General features: G+C 42.3%; 1 protein-coding gene across 2 annotated transcripts in view; it reads left to right on the top strand.

Annotated features, from left to right (window-relative positions):
• The window catches only part of KANK1 (KN motif and ankyrin repeat domains 1), a 121292-nt gene that overhangs the window by 66648 nt on the left and 34629 nt on the right, over positions 1 to 20015 (top strand). For both annotated transcript variants that reach the window (XM_018070416.2, XM_018070417.1), the window contains exon 3: positions 4097 to 4213. In XM_018070416.2, the coding sequence (XP_017925905.1) occupies positions 4177 to 4213 (37 nt within the window). In that variant the 5' untranslated portion in view covers positions 4097 to 4176. The remainder of the gene's footprint in view (positions 1 to 4096; positions 4214 to 20015) is intronic.

Here is a 20015-nt window from a genome sequence, read left to right as displayed (position 1 = left end):
CTTCGAAGGAGTCAACAGCTCTTCCCAGTTTTGTGTCATCTGCAAACTTGCTTAGTATCCCTTCCCGTCCTGCATCCAGGTCATTTATGAAGATGCTGAAGAGCACAGGGCCTAAGATAGAGCCCTGCGGAACCCCACTAGTGACAGGTCACCAGTCTGATGTCACCCTATTCACTATTACCCTCCATGTCTGACCTGTGAGCCAATTGCTCACCCACCATGGGATGTGTTTATCCAGCTGTGTGCAGGACATTTTGTCTAGAAGGATCTTGTAAGAGACAGTATCGACAGCTTTACTGAAATCCGAAAGCCATCAAGGCTTCCCTTGATCAACAAGGGAACAAGGGTTATCTTGTCATAGAAGGAAATCAGGTTTCATAAGCATTACTTTCCTCTCATGAAGCCATGCTGGCTGTGACCAATGACTGCATTATCTTTCAGGTGTTTTTAATACTTCCCAGAATAATCTTCGCTATAACTTTCCCAGGCACTGAAGTGAGACTGACAGGCCTGTAGTTTCCAGGGCCCTCTTTCTTGAAAAGCAGGACACTATTCACCAGCTTCCAGTCATCTGGGACCTCTCCAGATTCCCAAGACTGCTCAGAAAGTTTTGCAGTGACATCAGCCAGCTCTTTGTGGCTTCTTGGATGAATCCCATCAGGCCCCATAGATTTTTAGGGATCCAGCTGGAGCAGTAGGTCCTGGACAATTTCAGGGTCAACTGAGAGTTGATCATTCTCACAGTCATGCTCCTCCAGCTCAGGGCATGAGACCCCCTTGGTCTGTCATCCGTAAGACAGACATAAAAAAAGCACTAAACACCTCTGCCTTGTCTCTGTCCCTCTTCGGGAGATACCATCTTCATCCTGGAATGGGCCAATGATATTTCTATACTGCCTATGGTCATTAATGTATTTGAAAAAACTCTTTTCATTGTCCCCCACATTTCTGACCAGCTGCAACTCCAGTTGGACTTTGGCCACACAAATTTTCTCCCTACAACAGCAAGTAGCATCTCTGAATTCTTCCCATATAAGCTTATATATATATAAATACATAATATATAAGAGCATATAAGCTCCTTTACTAATCTTCTTTTCTAAGATGTCTCTACTGGAGAATATGGTTTGCTGTAGAGTGGGCTAAGTCTTTCTTCTCTGTGTATTCTTGCTGGCCTCTGGTATTGTCCTGCATTTCACCTACATGAAAGACTTCTGTCCAAGTGCAGCTACTGGGGTGTGTATCACTAGGGAATTACATATGACACCTTTCTAAAAATGATCATGTGTGTGTTAGTGCAATTTCAGAAATTTAGTTCCCAGTGTACTATTGTGGCTCAAAACAGTCTGAATTCCCTTCCTCCGTATGTCTGCTGAGCTCGATCAGACTTTTTCTGTAAAGGGCAGATTGTCAATTCTGGTTGCATTTAATTAAAAAAACAAACAAATCACCAAACCAAATCAATTCTTCCACTTAGCTGGCAAATTATTACATCCTAATTAGATCTTATGTTTTTCTTTGTTTTTTTTCTTTTCTCCTATCTGTTGAACTGAATTTGCTTCCTGAATTATTTTATTAATCCTCATTTAAGCTTAGAAGCATCATTATTTTAACTAAAAGTGAGTTCGCTTGAGGTACTTAAGCCTGATTAGCTTCAAAACTAGTAGAAGCGTACACACAAGTGAGTTTGTACCAAGTCAATTGCATCTCTCTAAGTCACTACAAAATGTAGGTCTTAGGCCCTGTTTTGGCTTTCAGCAGTGTCTTGATTAACTTTATGTCAATTCTCACCTCAGTTATATTTGCTTTTTGCTATTAGGAAGCTCTCCTCATGCGTGCCCATGAATGCTGACTAGTGTTTTTAACAGATTTTACTTTTAAACCCATGAGGAGTTTCCAGGCACACCATAGTCGGGGCTCATTTTTGTCATTGACACACTCATAATTTGGGATTGCACTGCACCTGAAAGAGGTGGGTCCCCCCCAGGGTCCCCTCCCACTCAACTGTCTGTACACATCCCTGGGTCCATGCTCTCAGGTCTCCCCTTGTACAATGCATATAAGGGAAACACACCTTTTACAGTGCTACTGAGAAAGCACAGAGCTGTGATGAACAAATTAGAAGTGAGTAAATTAATTCATTCCTCTTTACCCTTGGGTGCACTGCTGGTAGAGTCTGATACAGTGGCTGTTCTGAGAAACTTGATATGGTGATGGACGATAATTTTTCAGTAAGCGTGTATTGTGACTCAGTAAAAACTGCCTGTCTTCAACTTAAAGCATAACTTTATATCCTGATGGCAGCAGCTGAGGTGGGAGTGATGCTTTAAAATTTCTCCCTTTGAAAGGAAGTAGTTAATATTTTCCTAAAAGCTCACAAATTTAAAACTTCTGTCCTGGCTGCAAACTCTGCCAGCAACATGTTTTTCTATTTTTTTCTTGCCGTGCTTCATTGTTTCAGAAATCTGATAATTATTGTTATGCCTGGACTCTTGTGATGGGCGTCTGCATCATGGCCTGTGGTGGATGTCTGCCTTATTTTGCTGTTCGTAGCTTTTGCTTGTACAGTCTTTCTGGCAGCTTCATGTCCTGCCCTCCACTGAACAAGAGATCATAAACTTAAGGGTATATGGCAGAGCTAGTGGAGGAGGAGTTGCAGCGAAGGTCTTTCTGCATTCTTGGAAAACTGATGTCAGGATTGTACTAAAATTAAAGGGATTTGTGCTTGTGTTCCTTGAAGGGGGAAACAAAGCTATATTAGCTTATGTGATGAAGCTCTATCAGTTTTAATAGACAGGTAGTTTCTCTATCACTTAGTCTAGCTTTGACTCAGATCCACATGGTCCTTGCACTCATTAATTTCTCAATTTTTCTTTTCCTTTGCTAATCTGCTTAGCTTTTAAATACTTCCATGCACATACTGTCAGACCCAAGTCCAATATGATTGGAAAAATGTGACTGGTTTGTTGAGGAGCTGTCAGCCCAAGTCAGACAGGGGGTCAGCAAAGCAGGGCGTTCTTCACACAGCTAAGCTCGACCTATCTGAGTCAACAAAATGAAATGCTGTTTGAACTTTAGAAAACGTGAAGAGAAAGAATCTCCGCAGCCCCAGACGAGTCAGATCTGTTGCTCTGAGGATGAGGATTGTGATCAGGCTGCCTCTGTGGTGGGCGGGGAAGGAGGAACAGGAGCCCTGTTGCAGAGCAAACGAGGCTGCTTTGCAGAGCCAGCCAGCAGGCAACTAGCCACAAACCTGTTGTTTTAGCTTCTGCCTCTCACTTGACTTCTGCTCGGCAGCCACCCGCCCAGGGCGACAGCGTCCTTTTTCTGTACCCACAGCCCGAGCTTCGGGCTTCTGAACCTGCTTCTTGTTCAGTCTGCCACGTGTGGGTTGGAAGAAAACCTCACACCCAGAAAACCTGTTGCTGCTGGGACTTGCTTTGGAGAGGTCTTGAAGTCAGACATGCACCATCCCTGACAGTGTCCGGGCCATCTCTGGCCCCCCACCCTGCCAACTCCCACATGGTAGCTGTCAGTGTCTGGGTTTGTCAGGCAGTGGGATACATGTGCCTGCTCTGGCTGCATCTGTGATGGGGTTCTTCTGCCCTGGCCTCCCCTGAGGGATAGCTGAGCTCAGAAATTACAACTAGTCCCCCACTCGTGGGTACAGCTCTTCTGTAGGTGCTGCTCACCTAAAAATCCTCTAACCCTGCCTAAGTAAGCTGCTGGGTAATCTAAAACTTTATATATGTGCCAGCAAATGTGAGGAAGCTGTGGTGGTACAGGCGGAGTTAGAGACATGGTGCAAAAAGCTAAGGGCAGGTGAGAAAAAAAAATAAGGCCAATTGCAAATTCAGCTAGTTATATCCTCACTGAAGGCAGCTGTGGAGGCTGTCAGAGAACACAGTTCAGCTTCAGTCATTAGGACAGCTGGAGGTTTGTGATAGCTAGGATGCTGATTAAGGGGAGCATGTTACTGCTTTGGTGAAGTTTGCACAGAAGATGAGACTTTAAACACTCAGAAATTCCTATTGCTTAATGTACCCAACTTCTTAAAATTGTATCTTTTTAACTGCTTTTTACTTGTCTATTCCAGGTTGCATGTCTGGTTGGACTTGATGCATGGCATTTGCATGACACCAAGCAGCCTAGCTCTGGATGTATCACTGAGCAAACATGGCCTACCCAGCAAATACTAACGGCAGTGCTACAGGTAACTAAGTGGGAACACTTTCCCCCTTTGAATTATTAATTAAAAAAAAAATCCTAAAATCGTGAGAGCAGGAAAAGGAAGTAGTGGAAGTTTAAATACTGAAAACTAGTTTCCTGGTAGATCAGAGCCTTCCTGTTTCCCCCATCCCCCACCCCAATAATCTTTTAAATATTTAAAGCATGGAAAGTTGTTTGGGGAGGCTTAAGGGCTGGCACTCAGTTATTCAGCATGCAGTGCTCTGCTCTCAAGGGCCTACATAGGCTTACTGCAGACTCTGGGAGGCCTAGGGCTTTGCTGCAGAGTCATGTGGTTGTTATCCTGTGTCTGTAATTAACTTTTGAGATTAACCACCTCTTACACATCAAATCTGCAGCCCTTCCTGGTCACCCTTACTGGCCAGTCTGATTTTTGTTGCCTGCCTGTCAACAAAGCATAAAAGCATTTTTCAAGCAGTATCAAGAGGAGATGTTCATTTCACTTTTTCATTATTTTTAAGAAGCTCCCAAAGTGGCTGTTTTGGTTGTGTGATACTCTGTGAAATAGATCGTTTGGCATGTTCAAAGGTTGCTGAGGACGACTGGCAGGTCAGGAGGGGGCAGAGATTGCAGAAAGACTGATAACAGCGCAGCAGCAGTGTTACTCCTGTGCTTGTGTCAATATTTTCCTCTTCTGATTACTGCACAAACATAGTTTTAACCCACTAAATCTGAGGCTGCTACAGTGAGATTACATGGAAAATTTTGAGTGCATGACAGGAACTTGTGTATGCTCTTTTGAGACCTCCTAATGTAGGTATGATGGAAAACGGATTAATCAGTCAAGGCTGGGGTGGCTTTGAGAGCTTTGAATATCTTGGGAAGGGACATGAAATATCTCTTTTATTGTCCATGTAGACAGAAATGTCATCTATTTTTCTCCCCCTAAGGCTCATGTACTTGTGTTCAAATGCTACCTGCTAGATCATGACATACACATATTGAGGTTTGGTTTATATGGTGGATTTTAGCACCAACCTCCTTTGCAAGTATGCTTTAGTATGGAGAGAAATATTAAGTTGCTCACTGTGCTTCCTGTAGAATTATTCTAATTAGAGCGTGGGATTAAAACATTTTGTGTGCAGGAAATTTGAAATACAGAGTGTCATTATCTACAATTTATGCAAAACAAGAAGTCTTTTTTAAAGGCTAGTGAAAGTTACATTAAGTCATTGGAATTACTATTATCTGTTGATAATTTAAATTTAACCATCTGTTGGTGGTTAAATTTACCAGTCTTGTTAAATCTTGAGACGGCTGAAATAGGATATTTTCGATTTCCCTCCTCCACCCCCTTTTTATATAATTAGGTGTATATAAGATAGAAACCATATCCTTTTGTAACCTTGTGTAATCCTTTTGAGAAGGCGGACTGCAAAACCTCTGCTGTGTGACTTAAGTGTAGCTGTTTGCTGCCTAAACTCCCCATGTAACTTGACTTTTCTTAGTAATACGCCTTTAACTGAAGTCATGCAGAACAATTTTCTCTGCTTACAAGGAAAGAAGAATTGTGCATAGAGTGTTACTGATTGGTTTACTAAATTTTTTTCTCCCTGCAGTAGAACTGTCTACTGGAAAAGTTGGCTAGTTGACCTGTAAGCCTAAAAGAAGCTAAGTGCTTGTGCTGGGGGATGTGTTAATGCAAGATGAAGTTTTAGTTTCAGGACTGTTATGCAAACAAGGCTTCTTGCAGGGTAAAGCTGTTTGTTCATAGAAAGACGCTATAATAAATTGCAATTATTTAATTCAAAACTAAATTGGACAACATTTTGCAGAGACTGTCTGGACTTGTTGGCTTTGCAAACCCTTGAGGCCGGCGTTCTAACATGCAGCTATGTACGCCTGTGTCTCCAAATCCTCAGCAGCTCATAACAGACAGAATACTGGGCTGCAAATACCTGTGATTTGTTGTGCTGCTGTGCTGCCTGGGAGAGAATCCTTTTGGATGAGCAAGAACTGATTTGGGCGTTGAAGGTATTGAAGCAAGTTTTTTAATTGCATGGAGCTCCAGGAGTGAAAAGACAAACTTGAGGGGTGGTGTTTTTCTGCACCCTCTGCATCAATCGGCAACAGGAAAAAGAACTAGAAAGACTTGTTAGGGACTACTAAGCTGCGTTTGCGTTACTTGAATATTTTGGCAAGTCTCACCACATGTTCAGCTTCATTCAAGTATGAAGTGACTAAGAAGCAGTGGTTTGCCTTGGTTAACTCGAGAATGTGAGTACTTGCACTATTAAATGATTATGTCTATGTGCCATTTCGGTAATTTTTTCAGAATACAAGCCTATATGTGCTACTATTGCTGCAGATAAAATCTGTAGAGGAATGCTTGAATTTGGAACTTGTTTCCAGGAAAGGATCTAGCTATTTTGCATTTGTATAGTGTTGGGGGTTTTTTTAAAGGATATTTATGGGAAGAACATTTGCTGTAAATATTTTCAGTGAGTGTGTATTCGAGATAACCCACAAAGCAAGTAAGGACTTTATCATGAAAGCACCTATCATAAATTTCTCTGTTTCTTGCCTATCTCAGTAAAGACATGAACTTTAAAAATATGGTGAAGAATTAACAGAGACTGTGATTTATGCTTCAGTACTGTTTGTCAATAGTTTTGTTTGCTGCTGACTTAAAAGTTTTATCACTCTGTTCATGTTTTTATTGCACAGAGGTCTTGTCATGAACTGTATTTCTGTGAGCTGCAAGCTTATTCGTTCATTTTTACATATTTTAGAAGTTGGATTGGCAACTTGGTACTGATTTTGGACTAGACTTCAAAGTTGTGCTATCTGCTCAGAAACAGCTGAAGTCTCTCTAGCACTAACAATAGATAAATTTGTGCTTGCAGAAAAATTTGCTTTATTTTATCAGTCGAGTGCTGGGTAGTCACAGCTGTTTGCTGTTTAGAGTGTGCCCTGGTGGCATGTGAGTTTACTGCTCAGTCCAGTAAACTCACCAGGATTAAGGAGTGCAGTGCAAGTCCAGACTGTGCTGTGCAGCCATCTATGCTGTGAGAAGTCTGCCTCCGGAGCTAGGAAATATTCTACATCTGTGGGGAGCTACTGGGAGGCTGAAGTTGATTTGGTACATGGTACAAATTAATTTCTTTTTGCATAGTACAAGAGAAAAAATAATAATAAATGAGGTGATTGTTTCTCTAAATAGTATTAGTGTCTCCATTAACTGCTGGGTGAAACTTCCAGCAATTGTTAGCTTCTGTGCTTGCCAGGACTGATGCATAATTCATCTATTTATTGAGGCTCTGCTAATATTTCTGTAGTGATATCTGTAGAAACATCTTCCAGTCAGCAAAAAAATGCAGAGTGCACATTGCACACCAGTGGAAAACTTACAGGACAGTTTGGAAATTGTTTTGGACGGATTTTCATTCTTTTCACTAGTAACTGATTTGCAGAAACTTTCTTTTCAAAATATGTGTTCTGAAAAGCATGAGATGGAGTAAAATTCCAGTCCAATTCCATTTATTCTGATGTGGAAAACAAGGAAGCATCAAAACAAACATAGGAGACTGATTTAAGAAGACAAAGGATTTAAAGCTGTATTTGTTACTAACCATAATAAAACCATCTGTTTTATTTGACTTCCCTAAGCACCTCATGCTCTGTATCCAGAAACCACAGAATTGTCAGTCATCTCTTTAATAGACATAAGAAAGTGTTTCAACAGAAAAGCTTTTCCAATTTTCCTGAGTAGGATGGGCTGCAGGGGTCAGTATAGCAAGGCTGTTGCACAAACCCATTCTTTGCTTTGCTGTAAAGCAAATGCATATTGTTCTCTGTACATAGTATCTGAGATTTTCCTGATCCTTTCTCTTTCCACCCTTCTGTCTGTGCCTCCTCCTCAGTCTTGTTTATGGATTTTCATGTCTTCCCATTCCATTTTTAACATGCTTCTACATACAGGAGCATTACATCTTACACAGATTCATTTGAACTGTTCCCCTGCGTGTTTAACTCCTCTCTGTGCTTTAGATCTTTCAGATTCCTGCACAGTTCTTAAAGCAGTGGCATCATAGCACCTGAACATCATTTTTAGTCTTAGTCTCCTTCCACTCATAAAACAAGGAACTCTTGTTGTAATAGCCAGCCCGCAGCTGTCACATGTCTTTGCTCTTTTCACTCCCAGCAGATCTGGGCATCCACCTCCATTCTTCAGACCGTGCCATGGCTGTGGAACCTAAGGTGGTTTGATGACAGATAACAACTGTATCTGGACCGCTGTTTCCTCTGCAGCAGCCTGGCCCCCCTCTGGTTACTCTGCAGCACCCTGTGGGCCTCTGGAAAGATTTTTCCTGTATCTGAGCAGTTTTCTTGCCTCCTAAGTGAAGTTATAACCACATACCAGTCAGTCAGAGAATGAGGCCATTACAAGAGGCTGCTGCCTGAATTAATGTTTTTTAAGATATTAACGTCACCATGACTCAAAGACCAAATGTTTAATAAATGTGTTTTCCATCTGCTGGTACATAAATGCTTAAGCAACTGTTGAAAAGTATTATGAAAACCCCTGTTGACTTATTAACCCTTTTACTGAAGCCAATAAATAGAACACGCATTTACTTAAAGCAAATGTTTTTATCATACACATCCTCAGCATTACTTTGTAACAACTCTTACCAAACATTTGTAGACATATCTTTCTTTCAGTTACTGTATTATTGAAGTTAAGAGTCTCTCCTATGATTCAGTTTTCCTGATTCATATAATCTTAGGCAATATGCACGGAGTTTTGCATGATTTCCATCCTAATGATGTGAAGTATAGTTTAAGAAGAAATTGTTGTGCACCAGAACATTACTACTATTACTAACTTCAGCAGAATATCCACCATTTTTCATTACAGACTGTCACTCAATAAATGGGAACTTACAGACCTGAAGGAGTTGGCAATAGAAAGTGTTTGATTGCTAGGTAGTAATCAGTCTGATGGAGCCTTTACTCCTGAGTATTGCAGATGCCTGCCCCGAGAGCCCAGCTGACAGCCACTCTCCACTGCTTTCCTGCAGGGTAGATGTCACTGAGGTATCACTGCAGTGCTACTGACACCCCAAGCTCTGAGCTCGGCAGCCTCTGAGTTTGCTTAGGGTAGCAGATGCAAACGACCAGGAATAAGTGAGTTGTAATTTTTAGCAAATCAGCCCTGTGAGCAAGGGTAATTTGTTTGAGACAGGACTGTGTGATGAGAGACTATTTATACCTAGCCTTGCTCCCCTGCTATGCTCCCTGCTCCAAGCCCACTTCCAGTAACCTTGAGAGTTAAAGCAGATGGGTGTGTGCCCAAGGTGTACTTTGGCAGCTCATGGGAGACTCTTGCCATCAGGAGACCCTGCTGAATTTCCATGTAGTCTTGTGCTTTCTGGATGGGCAGATGGCATGCAGGGCTGTCACTGTGATCCAGCTGCCGCCTCAACCAAGAGTGATCTTGTGAGTCACTCTGGTGGTGCCCAGTATCTAAAAACAAGCTAGGGTGGGACCCTGAAATCTGTAGGGTGAAGGGTGAGTGAGCCTCCAGTGATTTCACATAATTTCTGTCATAAGGCATATCAAAACTTTCATCAGTATACTGTAGTACACTCAACTGATGCCAGATCTGCCTTAAGGACAGGTGGCTGGAGCTGAAGCACACGATCTCACAGCCAATGCCAACTTTTTACTTGAATTAATAATTGTTTCTGCAATTGCTAGTTGATACCTGTAATACAAGGGTGCATTTGCCATAGCAGCAGAAGGCTTGAGAATGCATTGACTTGCATTTGCCCAACCTAGAGGCCTTCACCAGACTGCAGAGGACCAGGGACTATGCATTCTATTTTACACAGGGCTTGTTGCCTGAAGAATGCCCTAGAGGTCTGATTTTGAAATGTGCTGGAAAGAGAAGGGGCAGGAGGAAGTTAAAAAGGATACAGTAATTACAGTGTCATTGAGAGCTTGAGGACATAGCGGTCTGGCCTGAATAGCCCAGACCTTAGAAAAGGAAATTGGATGTGATGGAAAGCAGATATAAGCCATATAAGATGCTGATGTTCTGCAGAAGGACAGAGTGCCACAGGAAAAGGAACAGATTTAATTGTTCTGTCTTTTGTTCAGAGATTACTGCAATTGTGTCTTGTTCTGGATTATTTTTTGCAGCTGCCCAGAAGCTTCTTACATCTCACCTGACAGAGGACTGTGTTCATTCTCTCTGACGCAAGGTTGCTCATGGAGCAATGCACGCTTTCCTTCTCTGAGCTGTTACCATGCACTTGCCTGGGCAGCACCTGGACCTTCTAATGTGGCATGTGGAAATACATGCCCTCTACACCCTGGGAGGCAGCTAAGGGTGCTCATCTTGTATCTTTAAGCCAGTAGTGTTCTAGGGACTCATCAGGCATGCCTTGCTGTTAATGGTACCCTGCAGCCTTACTGAACTGGTGGAGATTAACAGTGATAAAAACCCTAAGTTCTTAGGATGGAAGTCACTGCTTTACACAGTCTGGTGGCAGCTGGGTGAGGTGCCTCTGTGGAGGACCAGCCTTTGGGGCTGGGTAAGAGGCAAGCACCAGTAGCAGGGCAGGCACATGTCATGGGAAAAATGCAGAGAATAAATTTTTTCTAGACTTGAAAAATTACTCTCTCTACATTGTCTTCCTTCCCCTCACTTTCAAGATACGCAACTCAGTAAATCTTCCCCAAACCTATTCTACAGTATTCCTCACTTACTTCACAGATTCTTCTGCAGAAAGCAGTTTATGAATAATGCATATGAATCTCCTCCCTGTGGGAAGTGAGGGTATTTTGTTTTCCCTTAAAAAAAGACTACGATCCCTCAGGAAAATTACTTGGACTGAAATTGCCTGATTACAGTTGGTTGTCTTTGAACACTGAGTGCCTACATTTAAATATGTTCCTTACAGAATGGTTACTACTGGAGCAGAAGTCCTTGGGAGGCTTTTTTTAATGGCCACCTCTCCCCTCCCCCCGCTTCAAGCCATTTCTAAGGATTTGGATTAGAGATGACAGAAGGGCAGCCCTTCCCATATCATGTTTTCACAGCACTTTTAGGGGCTGAGGGAGCACTCGGGCTGCCCACGTGTGCATTGCTTCTGTATCTCCCATTTCCTTCCTTTCGAAACATGACTCCCCTTGATGGCAGAGTACAGATTCCTGCCAGGATGTCCCTGTGTGACCAGCTCTGAGCTTTGCAAGAGAAGTACGCTTGTGTCCATCCTTCCCATTTTCTCTGCCATTCCCTCCTCTGATTTCAACCGGAAATCACACTTACTACATGGGTTGAAAGCAATGGTTGGCCTCTGCTGTGGGATGAGGGTTGCAGTCTCAGGGGTGAATTAGCAGATCAACCAGGTCCAAAATAGGCTCTCCCCCTCCCAGTCTCTAACTCTTCAAAACACTTCCTGGCATATGCTCAGTCTCTTGAGAATTTTCTTCATCTGACTCTTCAGACAGATTTCGACAAAAATAAGGGCTCAGACACTTGGAGAGGTAGGTGAGTGTCATATTCTTTCATGCTTTCAGTCTATCCTTGTCCACTTTTGCAAAGTGTTCTTACCTGTAGAAGTAGGTAATGCGACCATTACACCTTCTGACAGCCCATCCCTTTATTTTGCTCAGTTTCTCCTCCCTAGTTACCTCATGCTGTAATGAATGTTTTATGTAATTGCCTTCTCTTTTTTTTAATTAATATATTCCTGTATGTTTTTTCTTTATAACAACATATTGCTTTCCTTCAACATGCAGGGCTTGTCTGTGATATTTTGTATTGCCCTTTGCTATTTGCTTGAAAGCAGGAGATGGAGGGCTAGAGAGAAGGGGTGGAAACTCTTTTAATATTTGGGTTTGAAGGTTTGGTCAGATTAGGGGGAGAATCAGATTAACTGATAATTGAGAACAGATTGTACTCCCTATGTAAACCAGACATCTCTAGTCTGGAGTAGTCTCTTACTGCTGAGGGACATGTTTGTTGATGTACTCCTAGCCCCTTCCCTACCCTCATTTCACACAACCAACCCCTCTGCCTGGAGCACTGCCATATGGTTTGCAGAAGGTCAAATAATAGAAAGGAAACACTTGTACAATTTAGCTGCTGTTACTGAAATTTCAGGTCTAATCCTAGCAAATAGGTCAAGTTTTAACACTTCATGTACACTGCTTGGTAAATCTAAAGTGTGTAGCTTAAAAAAAAAAGTACAGTGCAAGAAAATACAGTAAAATGCATGGCCTTGACTGAAAAAGTGGACTAATATTTCTATATGATAGAAGCATAAAGACAAGATCAGGGCAGTCAGGTTTCAAGGGCTTATAAGGATCAACAAGTTTTTTTCACTTCAAGAAGTCCGTGGCTAAGTCCTTTCTCCCCCTCCCCTCCCTCCAGCAGAACTGATTCTTAAATTTTACATATCTTTTTCCATACCTTAAGTTAAAAAGTTAAGAAAAAAGGGTGTATTCTACAATCATTCTCTTCTATTACTGTTCTCTGGTTTTTGTTCATGGAGACAGGTGGCTGTTACATAGCTTTTAGAATTGTTACGACTTGAATGTGCTCACAAGACTGTGCATCCACTGCATTGCCCTTTAGACTTTAACAACTCTCCCTTTCTATCATTAGTTACAGTTCTGTTCCCTTCCTCTCTCTCAGACAGTGTGTCTGCCATTCAGGAAGCTCACCCTTCTCTTTTTGTTCCCTGATACTCCTCTCAGCACCTATTTCCAGTGCTTGGTCTCACCGCAGGGACACACACAAGGACTTCTCCATGCCTGTAGTTTCTGAAGAGCCCTTCTCTGTCCTTGCTCTGCCTGTAATACTCAGACACTTCCTGGCGACCCATCTGCAGCACTATGGAAAATGCACTGTTGACAATTATGGAAAATTACTTACCTATCCCCTTACAGAGAAAAGTTGTAAGGCTACAACTCTACAAGCACATGCGTGGCTCAGCCAGACCATCTCAGCCCATAGAACAAGACACACAAAACAGCCTGCTCCACAGCAGCAGGAGAGACATCTTTTTGAGAAACTGAGTGTAGCATCTTCTGCTCCACTCCAGCTTTACTGTCCTTCTCCGATCCTGCTACAGTGTGAAGTACTGCATCCACTGGTATCAGTTGTATTAATAGGACGTGTGTAGTCTTGCCCATGGATCCCATTAGGCAGGTCCTGCTTATCTGACCTGATCTCCTTCTATGACAAGGGGACTTGCTTAGTGGATGGGGGAAAGGTTGTGGATGTTTCTACCTGGACTTTAGGAAAGCCTTTGACACCATTTCCAATAGCATTCTCTTGGAGAAACTGGCTGCTCTGCACTGTTCACTGGGTAAAAGCTGGTGAATGGTCTGGAGCACACATCTGATGAAGAGCAGCTGAGGGGGCTGGGGCTGTTAAATCTGGAGAAAAGGAGGATGAGGGGGGGACCTTCTCACTCTCTACAACTACCTGAAAGGAGGCTGTAGATGGAGGGTTGTTTCTTCTCCCAGATACCAAGTGACAGGATGAGAGGAAAAGACCTCAAGTTGTGCTAGGGGAGGTTTAGATTGGATATTAGGGAAAATTTTTTCACCAAAAGGGTTGTCAAGCTTTGGAACAGGCCTCCCAGGGAATTGGTGGAATCACCATCCCTGGAGGGATTTAAAAGACATGTAGACATGGTGCTTAGGGAGAGACATGTTCTAGTGGTGAACTTTGCAGTGCTGGATTAACAGTTGATGATCTCAAAAGTCTTCTCCAACCTAAACATTTCTACAATTCTGTGATTATAAGAAAAAAATATTTCACCAGATCTGAAGGCTTGAATGGTTTACTTACTCCCACAAGAAGACTTCTGACCATAAGCTTTGCAGCAGTCATGCTCAGAGAACAGTAGGGATCATTACTTGTCTAAGGACACACAAAATACTAACTTGTTGAATTTCCTTCTGTGGGAAGCTAAACTATACAGACACCTAGCGATGATGCGGGGTGCATTTTCAATGATGATATGGGGTGCATTTTTCAGTTGCATCCTCTCTCTGGTTAGATGCTAACTGGTGAGGGACCCAATTGTAGCATGCAAAGTCTATTTTATGAAGGTTTTTAATGTTATGTAGTGATTGGGTCGGATTAATCATCCATAACTGTATATCCAGGCACTGACCAGTAGATCTCCTTACAGTATGAACACATCAGCTGCAGTCTGACATTTTGAACAAATTTATTGAATACCTCCCAGCTACCCTGAAGACATCACATTTGACACTGTGACTTAAAATGCATCCTGGCCCATCCCAGCTCCGGAAGTCTTCTGGGTTGCAGGTTCCTGGAAGCTGAGAGGAGAAATGTTGCTGTATGTTTGCTTTCTTCTTACGCCCTTCCAGAGCCATCTGCTAGGGAGGAGAAGATGGGTAGGCCAGATCAGTTTCAGGTCCAGCCTGAATGGCTAGCAGGTTTTAAATCATTCTGTGGAAACCGGCTGCCAGATTCTGGAAGGCTGTGAAGAAAAACAAACAACAAACCCACAGCAATGCCACTCCTCTCTCACAAATTAAAACTGAGAAGAACCCCATATCCAATCTTCATCAAAATGCAGCAGCTGTTTCGAAACATATACCTGACAATGGTGGGTAAGGCCAAGCTCTGTGCCCCTCTGGACTGGATCACTGTAGTCAGGCAGCTTAGCTAATTCTTTCCAAGCAGAGCCACTGCATTGCTGAGGAAAGCATGTGTTTTAAAAAGCTGTGTTTCATCCATCGCCTTTCACAGATCCATTGTGCCTTTTGTTTTCAAAAGGGGTGTCAACTTGTTCTTTAGATAAGAATTTATCAGCTGGATGGCTGCCATACACCAAACTTTATATTCACCCTGCTTCAGACCAAGTCAGGTTTTTTGGTCACTGGGGAGCTGTGCTCTGACCTCAGTTTTGTTTCTACTGCAAACAGTAGCTGAATGAGTTTATTTGATACTGTAATGGTCTCGAAGGCCAAGAAAATAAATATGCATGTGCTCTATGCCTTCAGGTTTTACTGGTGCCAACCCAGACATGTGCCTCCATATTTGAATTGCTGGACAAGGGATGAAGTGCTGATACCCCTTATGGGTTATTACATGCACTCGTGGCAGGTCTTTTTCAGCCTGCTGAGCTAACAGAGCTTTGAGGAGAGTCCACTCAAGGTGCAGGACTTGATGCAGTGCTCATTCAAATGTCGAGCCCTTGAAACCACAGAGTAATGATAAACACATGGAGCATGTGGAGACAGCTGCTGAAATCTGTTCCTCTCTAAACTGGATATCATGCTGTCTTTTTTTAAAAAAAAAGAAATCATATAATGTTTAGAGAATTTTTTTATTTCTTCTGAGCAGAATCCTAACTCTTGAGAAGAATTTTCTGGCATACCTTTGTCTCCTCATATTCTATTCCAGATGTCATGTTTGTTTTCACAACAGAAAACTAGATGGGTCTTTTCATGTTCTACCCTGCCTGGTGTGATTAACCTGCTGATGGAGCTAGAGATGCCCACCAGTAACACCCAGTGCTGCTGTACTTTGCTTGTCCCCACCTGGCTGGCTGAAAGATGGGGCTTGAAGGCCAGTGAGCACAAAGTGGTGGCTGCAGGCTCCACACAGTGTTTCAAGGGCTGAATTTTTGCTTTTTTCCTGAACTGAAAGCATGGGTTGGGTTTCAGCTGCCCTAGAGTTTTTCTGTCTTCTAGGGGAAACTTCAAAACATGGTTAGAAGCTGTTCCCAAAAAATTTTTTATGGAGAGCTGCTTTTTTTAGTGGATGGGGTGATTAGAGCAGAGACCAAACCAAATTCACTTAAAATTCAGTACCTTTGTGGTCCGTACATACGATAAGTTGGCTACATCAACAGACCTTCTTTGGATTTTTTTGGAAGCTCATGTTTTATACCATACACATCAATGACTTGTAATTCAAGGAAATAAATTTAAAATTATCTAGAGGGCAGGACCTACTTTATAGTCCAAAAGCTGATGCCTGGAAGTATTATATATTACTTTGCTTCGTATAAAATACCACTGAAGCCATTACACATATTCAGGAAATACTTTTATTGGAAGTCTGTACCATTTTTGCTGAAGGCACTGTGGAGGACTTGGAGTTCTCTCCTGTTATTTCAGCAGAAGATCCTGCTTCTGCTTGAAGCACAGCTCTTCTAATCTGCACTGATCTTGGAAATTGTTTTGACAATTCACGTCTCTTTTTTTGTTTCTTTTTTAACTGTTCTTGGGAATCTGCATGGAAGGCATCATAATAAAGTTCTTTTCCTTCAGTCCTGTGAAGTCTTAGGACCTTTATCCTTGTTAAATTAGTCTGTCCCCCTGTCTGTTTACTTTTAGAGTCCTTGTTTGGCTGTCCTACAGCAACTTTTACTGTATGCAGAAGTGAAGAGAGATGGAGCTGAGGGCTTTGGGGATCTTTTTATGATGCTGAGAAGTGACTCTTCTTGCATCTGAAATCCCAGTTATCCTTACTTCTAACACCTATACTTGGTGTTATGTGGAAACAAGAAAATTGAATATGAAAAAATCAGATATGTTTGTCCATTGTTTTGAAAGTGCTTGTACTAGCACCAAGTATATCTTGTGCATTTTGGCTGTTTCGGGCAAAAAAGAAAACATATACTGGAAGCTTTTTATTTTTATCCCTCAAATTATAAGCTGCATTTGAGAACCATAAATAAAACAGACAGAATTGCAAGCGGTGGTAGTTACAACAGAGGTAACTGTTCTCCCCAAATTATATCAATGAACCTTTCTGTGCTCTCAGTCCACATGTGGGAGTGAGAAATAAGAGGTGGGGGTGAAGGGCTTGGGGAGGAAAGGAGAACGGGTGGAAGAGAAGTGACCTGAACTTATAATTGCCTTTTGGGAATTAAATCTGTCTTCTTCAGAGAGAAAAAAACAACCAAACTAACTCTTTTTAGTGTGTAATTTGGTATGTTTCCTTTTACCCTGCTGCCCATTTCATGTATTTTAACCCTTGGGGAGCCAGAGGCATTGCACAGCATGTGAAGTGCTGTGAAGGAAATCACTGGCGCTGCACTGGGCTGGCTGCCAGGCTGGGACTGTCTCAGGAAATTCCAAATGAGTATAAATAAATGCGCTGTAGCAACCACTGGGCTCCCTGCCTGCTGATGTGTCAGGAATACTCACTCCCTTTAAGGCAAAGGAAAGTGTGCTTCAGACTTAATTTCCTGAAAAACTAAACGTGGCAACGTCGAGGGGTTCGCTTCTCGGTGGATCGGTGAGTGAGACCCTCGAACAGGGTTGGGGGAGTGGCTGGCTCTGCTAGTGCTGCAGGATGGGGAGCACCCTGGGACAGCACAGCTGAAACCAGCCAGCCCTTGATGTTCTTATAGGATATTGAGTTGAGATGGGTAGAGATTTTTTTCTGTATTTAAACAGTGCCAGTTTAGCTGGGTTGTCCCACGAATGCTACTGTCTGAAGGGAGTTTGCAGTTGGGGTTTCACACACCTCTGGTAGCCTCTTTGTTTTTGTCCTTACATACAGAGGAGTTTGTTTCCTTCAACAAGCACAGGTTTTCTAGTGGAAGATTGGTGTTGTGAAAACTCCAGTGAAGGAAGCAGAATGCTGCACCTATTTGCTACAACGCAGTGGTTCAAAAGCAGAAAGGTAGCTGTTATCCTCAGAGTTACTAATTTTGAATATTTTTCCACAGACTTTCAATTATAAGCCACTGGTTTTAGCTATTTAGAATGTACATAAAGAAAAAATTCTAATAATGACGTTTTCCATATTTTCTCTGCTGATTGCTTTTTAAACTTTTTTGAGAAAATCAGTTTGTTTGTCCAAACTATTTTAAATGTAGAAAAAAAGCTTTCAGGTTTTTTTGGCAAATGCAAATAGCTTATGCTTTTGAAGTTTGGAAAGCAGCACATGTCTTATCTCATAGAAGGAATCAGTACTAGATTAATATAAAAAAGAGTAGGAGGGAACAATTCCTGGTATTTGAAATATCATGCTGATTATGCAGCATAAACCATATTCCTTATGGAGGCAAGCATGTGACAAAACAATGTCTTTCCAGGACTTATACATACAAATATTTGTTGAACCATTCTTGCAGAAGAAAATTCTCCCATTTTTTCCATTCTGTGCACAGCTGTAAGACCAAACTGAAACTGTAAATCAGTTTTAATATTCCATGGCAGGTTTATATCCCAAGAGTCCAGGTTCTTTCCCGATGGTTACTCCTGTTACAATAGCCCTACGTACCTGTTCTCCACTTCTCACCTCTTCACAGATTTATGGGCACATAAGAGTAATGACATTATAAATCTAAATATTTTGGTTTTGTGATTCAGTTGTTCTTGGCTAGAAAGCAAATACAACCTTCTTTGCTTGTGCTTCAGCATGTACCACTGATGCACCTTTGTGTCAAAAGACATTTTCAGGCAAACACCCAGCCTGCATCCATGACTCCTTTGTCCCCCACAGGGAGATGATTTGGATGAGTGAGGACGGAAGAGACAAAACTGGGGATTTGCTCCTCTTTTGCTTTGCCAGACTTCTATCTGAGTTTTGTGAAGCCCATGTGCATGCAAGCCCTGGACTTTGTAACTGTTTTTTCCTGTGTCACTTGTATTGTGACAGTGAAGTGGTGTAAAACAACAAGGGATAATGTACTGTTGGAAGAGCGAGGCAGGTATGCCACATTTTCAAGGGCTGGCAAGGGAGGGAGGGGAGCTTTGGTGTTTCTCCTGTGACACAGAGGATAGCAAGGTTGTTCTTTACTAACACTGGGAGTCGGCCTTGTGTTCATCAGCACCACTGGCTGACACGGTTAGCCCAGATCTGTTGGGATGTATTTACAGAAAGGAGGACTATGGTGGTCTGAAGCTCAGATCTAATGAGATGCCTTTTTATAAAGGAGGGCCATGGTGGTCTGAAACTGAACTGCTCTCCTACTGTATTCTGTAGATCACTTTGCATCTCTTTCTCCCAGGCTGCAAGGAACTTGCGATTGGTATCTACTGTTCGCCATAACTTACATTATTTTGCCAGGCCTGAGTTAGTCTGATTTAGAAAGTGTCTTTAAATTGAATGCACTTCCTTTGTCACAAATGTGAAAAAGCATGCACACAGTAGTAAGTGAATGAAATAAATACAGGGAATGACGAAGGACACTTCTCAAGCAGACAAATACTGCAAGATGAAAAAAAGTGCACATGGAATCAGGTGCTTGGAAAGAATAAATTCATACTGGTTTGAACTTGCCATGTTGGCATCTAGTTTCTCAGCATTAGTAAAGAGGATGGAGATGGAAGTAAAGGATGACTGTTGACACCTCACTGCTCCTCCCAGTGATAAGTGAGAGAGCAGGAGGATGACTTTACTATGAGGAAATGTACATCTTTCAGGGAAGAGCATTTTCTGTGTCTCAGCCTGTCACCATTTCAGTGGTTTGCTTTCAGTGTAAGGTAAGCTCTTTCTTCCTCGGGTACATTTCTTGATATGAGACATTACTTAAAGTGGCATTGTCGGAGAATGATTTGGGAAGTGCAACAGTGAAATGCAACTGAAGCTGCTTCTGACTTGCTTGATGGTGGACCTGCTGGTCATGCTCAAAGCCACAGGACACTCACAGGCTGATTTGTGACAACAATTTGCCCAAGTTGCCACTATTTTTAGAGTCGTTTCTACCAGAGGTGTCAGTGCTGTTGGTAACAGCAGCAGCCCCACCATGGTTTCTGCTCTGCTCTTCCTTGCTGCCTGTGGGGCACTTAACACAGTACGCTAG

Source organism: Manacus vitellinus, unplaced genomic scaffold, assembly GCF_001715985.3.
Source record: "Manacus vitellinus isolate BGI_N305 unplaced genomic scaffold, ASM171598v3 scaffold_18_pilon, whole genome shotgun sequence".
Lineage (NCBI taxonomy): Eukaryota > Metazoa > Chordata > Aves > Passeriformes > Pipridae > Manacus > Manacus vitellinus.
Note: the sequence above shows the minus strand (reverse complement) of the source record. Positions and strands in the feature narration are given on the sequence as shown.